General features: G+C 34.9%; 1 protein-coding gene across 1 annotated transcript; it reads left to right on the forward strand.

Annotated features, from left to right (window-relative positions):
* Positions 1-993: 993 nt before the first annotated feature.
* Positions 994-5,157, forward strand: EMB3143 (YCF54). The gene is made up of 3 exons (XM_089793250.1): positions 994-1,300; positions 2,778-3,007; positions 4,782-5,157. The coding sequence occupies exons 1-3, from the start codon at positions 1,052-1,054 to the stop codon at positions 4,960-4,962; spliced, it is 660 nt and encodes a 219-aa protein (XP_089649376.1). The 5' UTR covers positions 994-1,051; the 3' UTR covers positions 4,963-5,157.
* The last annotated feature ends 206 nt before the right edge of the window (positions 5,158-5,363 follow it).

Raw genomic sequence — 5,363 nt, forward strand, 5'->3', positions numbered from 1 at the left:
GAGGTGAGTAAGCGCCTCTTTTATATCAATTTCAAGATCAAATCCAAAAAGGGTTGAGTTAACTCGGGTGGAAAAATATTGAAAACCCCAACACAAGCCTAGGATTCGAGGAAAAACACCTCTAGTAAGGGATGATATTGTCCCTTGCCCAAGGGGTTTCCAAATTGGGATGCCCTCCAAGATCTTGAGGGTGGAGAAAGAATGGTTACAAATAGTCAAAACCTTAGAAAAAGACGTTAGTTTGAACATAAATGCATCCATGTTCTAGGAGATTGCTAAAATGGGGACCTAAGAAGGAGGGCAAAAGGTCTTACAAAGCAAGTGTATGCTTTTTTAAGATGATGCATTGCTTATCAATTATAGCAAGTTATCTTTTGATGGTTCACACTTGATGATCAAGAAGAGAAAACAAGAGAAGGTTTATAGTTACAACTACACTAGTTTTTTTATGTCTTTTTATGATTCGAAGGCAACATTATTTTAGGACATACAAGGAACACAAGAAGATAACACTATAACTTTAACTCATCCAAATAAATGCTACCATGTACAAGAATGCATTATACATTAATACATGTTTGTAGACTAACACTTCTATACATTTCCTTTTATTATGTAAAGCTTCGTTAATGCTTTCACATCAAACACCCATTAGCATATTCCTTGCACCTCCTTTGAAAACTCAATACTTGAACAAATTAAATTTAATATTTTAAATATAATTAAATATTTTTAAAAATTAATAATATATTAACTTAAATGTGAACATTATTAACATAATTATATATAATTGTTTACTTTAAAATTTAAAATGTATTAAAATTGCCAAAATAATGAAATTAAGATTCAATAACCTGTTCAAGTGTAACATTGATCAAGTAGACGAATGAAAATTAATTATGAGCGGATAGGCAATCTGTAGATAACAAAATCTGATGAGGATAAGGTTTGGGAGTTTTTCCCGTAAATCCACTCTAACCTTCAACGAAAAGTACATCGAATTCAGTCGAATTCATGTGCTTTTGCATGGGACGCTACAATTGAATTGACAATGGTGGCAACTGTAGCAACACCCGCATTCACATTAGCGGGCAAGAGAGTACCCCTGGCATGCCCATCTCTTCAAACACATGGATTGTCCATTGGAAAGGGCTCATTACATTCTGTTAACAATGCCCATCAAAAGAACAATGTCATAATTTGTTCCAATAGTAAAGTCAGAACAATCGTCTCTGCGACTTCCATCAGAGCAATTGCAACAGAAGATGGGCAATTAGCTTCAGTAGAATCCGATCAAAAGGTAGGTACCCATGTCAAAAAAAATAAAGCAAATTATTAGATGCAAAGACTAAGGTTAACTATGGTTGCAGCAGAATCTATTAACCTAAGTATCCCAACAAAGTTGTTGAGGAAATATAAGTTGTTTGTATATTTGAGTGTGCGTGGAGGATTGGGATTAATTCGTACAAAACTTTAAGATGGGCTAGTTTGAATGCTTCGGAGGTAACTAGTTGTACTATTTTTTGTATAAGTTAGGTTGAGTGTCTGGATATTAGCGAGCTTGAGTGTTTCTGTGTTTTGTATATGGATTTGGAGCAAAGGCAATAAAGCCCTGTACTGAAAGGGTTGTAGGATAATAAAATTGTTTGTATGCTTAGAGACCGGGCTTACTTCAATAAAATCCCCTAAATTTTAATCTGAAGTTTTTAACATATTTTGTTGAAGTCGGAAATACTAAAAATTCAAGGTTTTATAATTGCTTTCGCGTTATGAGTGTCTTAATGGGTTGGACTAAATGCAAGAAACCCCCTGAAAATCCTAGCTTAAGGGTTTCAATGTGTTTTACTTTAATTTAGGGTTTTAGAATTGTCTGCATGTTAAGACTGTCTGCCTGGTATTGGAGTTAATCTAAGATTCTCTTGGTAATCCTAGTAGGTGTTTCTATTTTTTTCTGTATATAGAGTAGTGCTTAGTGCAAAATCCCTGAACCGCATGTCAAAATATAGTTGGTTTGTTTGGGTGTTTTGTGTGGGACTGAACTGAATGCAAGAAAAAGTTTAAGTGCTCTATTCTGTATTTTAGTTCTTCTTGAGTATGGAATAGGGACTAATGCTATAAGATACCTAGATCATGTTTTAAAGAGATTTTTGTTATTGGTACTTTTAACAGACCAGAAGCTCCGGCTCCCCCTTCTTAGCAAGTAAGTGGGACAATGGCGCCCTGTCTGGTATGGTGTGTCACCTATCTGTGACCTTGATTGTGCTTAATGTTCTGAAACAACTTTGTTTCGAATGTAAATGTAAATTTTTGTTTCTGGATTTGATTGTGTATGTTTTGATGAGACATTTCAAATGGATTGTAGAGATCTCATAAGATTACTATTGTCTGGGCTCTATTATGCTCCCTTACTCTATCTGGGATGTTTTGAAGAGACTTGCAACTTTTTGTTAATGATTTGATGTGTTATCTACCCTCGAAATTGCTGTTTTGTTTCAAAATGGGAGAACAGTGGGACCGATCCCGTCTGATGGTATTGTTGTAGACAGAGGTTAATGCAGATAAAACATTACAAACCTAGCCCGAGACTTTTATAATGTACTTGAGTGTATGGGGTTGGATCAATTGATAAAATATTCAAAACCTTAATACTTAGGGCATCAGTTTTTTTTAACTGTTTTCGGGTGTAGCTATAGGGTTGAGGATAATGCAAGATAATTAAAGAAACGCTAATCTGAGTGTTTTGAAATTGTTTTTGTGTGTGTGTGGACATTGTGCAGAAGATTACCAAGTACCATTTTTTGGTTGCCAATGCCAAGTTCATGCTAGATGAAGAGGAGCACTTTCAGGAGCTCCTGTCTGAGAGGCTGAGGATGTATGGGGAGCGCAACAAAGAAGTTGATTTTTGGCTTGTCATTGAGCCGAAATTCCTGGACAAGTTTCCTAATATAACCAAACGCCTGAGGCGACCTGCTGTAGCTCTTATGTCAACAAATGAGACTTGGATAAAGTAAGTATTTTGCAGTAGGATCTCAATAAGCTTTTGTAGTAGCATCTGATTACAAGTATCTGAGAAGAGCAACACCTTGATTGTTTTTAATAATTCAGTCTATGCTCACTGTTTTATATTCTTTATATTATTGTTCATGGTTTCAGGGGAATGCTTCAAGTTTATCATTCTGTGAATGGATTTTTTTATACAATACATATAATTAACCAAAATAATTTGTCAAACGTCAAAACTAACAAGTTACCCTAAAATACTAAATTAATTTTTGAAATCTCAAAACTAAACAATAATGTGGATGTATGGTTAAATATTACCATATTTACCCCTCGAATCTTATATTTTAAAATTTTCTTAACATGCTTTATGAGAGTAAGTGAGTCTTGTAACTCTCAGCTAGCAGGCTAGCATAAAAGACATGAATATTGGATTTTGAACCTTGTTCACTGTGTCAATGAGTGCCCTACTTTACAGCTAGACAACATTCTGAGAAATTATAACAGGTTGCTAAATGTTTTTCTGTTAGGAAAACAGGAAATGCTATAGATAAGACTAAAGGGGAAGGATTATAGCAGGTAGTAACATTTATTTCTTTTTGGAAAATGGGAAATGCTATACACAGAACCAGTGTGGCAATGCATATTGTCAAACACAGCTCTAGAGGCTTCTTTTTCTTCGAAATTCATCTGAGACATGCATCTGCGCTCACTCAGGTGAGTCGTGCTTAGAATCCTGGCATTAAGCCCTGAGGGATTGAATCCATAAATCTTACCACTAGACAAATGGCTCAGAAGGTCTATCAGGCTCTAACATTGTTAGAATATATGCTTTATAATTAGAAATTGTCCAAAATTTGGATAACTCACATACAATGCATTAACTTAAAAGACAGTACTGATTCCTTAATATTCATACTTGGAGAGGGCAGTATAGATTTAAGAAATTTGTGTCATTGTTCTTTAACGATGTTTATAATGTAAACAACAGGAATTTGATGTCAATAATAATAACCTAACTGATGCAGTTTTTATACAGGGGATATCTATCTTATTAGAATAAAAAATAATAGTAGAAAGAACAATACCGCTATATTGATTGAGGATTCCATTAACCACTATTTCCACTAGCATTTTCAAAAAATCAAATTATACTATATGTTAGCAGTTTTGTCAAAAATATGGACTCTACAGACTTACAAAATTTGGCGTCTGACTAGTTCGAGGGTGCTTGCAACCGTTACTTCTTCCGTACCACTTCCATCTAAGACCCTCAGTGTGAGACAAAAATGTGAAAGTTGATTTACAGGAAGCATTCATCCTGTATAGCATTGATTTACAGTCAGCATTCATCCTGTGTCGAATGTTGACTAATTCTTTTGTTGCCAATGTTCTTAATTTTTTTTCTTTATCATTTCTATGTTCTGTGCACAATGTTATTCCTCAAGCTGAATATTATTAACTCATGAAAGTAAACTTGTGTGAGTCATTTCTTTGCACGAATGATTTATATTTGTTAGGCCTAAGAGTTTTGAAAATAATGTTCGTTGTGTGTGCATTTGTTTTCACTAAGGTGAATGCAAACTCATTTAATCCTTTTGTTATGTCTGGTTGGAGTTCATTGAACACTTGTGCAATATTTTGGTTGGACGAAAAGAGTTGACATGGATTACAACTCATTTAGAGAAACAGAAGCTGATAGCACAACTTGTCTCTTTTGCAATATAATTACCGTTTGCTTGAGATGTACTTGAAATATCTCTAATACGTGGCTTGTTTAGGTTCATGAAACTAAGGCTGGATCGTGTTCTAGAAGGCGAAGTTGAAGCTGAAACAGCTGAGGAAGCATTTGCATCGAATCCTGCAAAGATCCATTTTGAAAAGCCTGAAAATTGGACAGCACCATATCCAAAATATGAGTATGGGTGGTGGAACCGCTTTCTGCCTCCCCAAATGGGATAAATAAGTTATAATAGAAGTAGAAATGATAGTGACCCTTTGGAACATGTAGGGTTTCTTTCTGAAGGACAAGTAAAAGTGAGACCATCTATTGGATAAATTGGCATGTGGGGGTAAACGAGAACATAGAGAGGTGATGCTTTTGTATATAACACCATATATATTCTGATACCTCAATCAGTTTTGTCATGCTTATAATTTGGTTTACAAATTTTTTTTCCGACTAAAACATCATATGGGTTCATTTTCCAACCTCTAATGGGGACAATGAGGACAGTCTATGTGAGCACCCTGCAGAACTAGTTCCAATTATTATTAACAAATTCTTTTAAATTACCTCCCTAGATATATAGCTAAACTAGCCATGGATCGCAAGGCAGAAGAGATTTAAGTTTTGGATCTCT

This window comes from Cupressus sempervirens, chromosome 7, assembly GCF_028749045.1.
Source record: "Cupressus sempervirens isolate cs-2001-9-10 chromosome 7, ASM2874904v1, whole genome shotgun sequence".
NCBI lineage: Eukaryota > Viridiplantae > Streptophyta > Pinopsida > Cupressales > Cupressaceae > Cupressus > Cupressus sempervirens.

Excerpts from the sequence above, each read along its gene's own strand:
- EMB3143 (XM_089793250.1), top strand. The coding sequence starts at position 1,052 with ATGGTGGCAACTGTAGCAACACCCGCATTCACATTAGCGGGCAAGAGA. Across the intron at positions 1,301-2,777 it reads CAGTAGAATCCGATCAAAAG|AAGATTACCAAGTACCATTT; the intron begins GTAGGTACCCAT and ends GACATTGTGCAG. Across the intron at positions 3,008-4,781 it reads ACAAATGAGACTTGGATAAA|GTTCATGAAACTAAGGCTGG; the intron begins GTAAGTATTTTG and ends TGGCTTGTTTAG.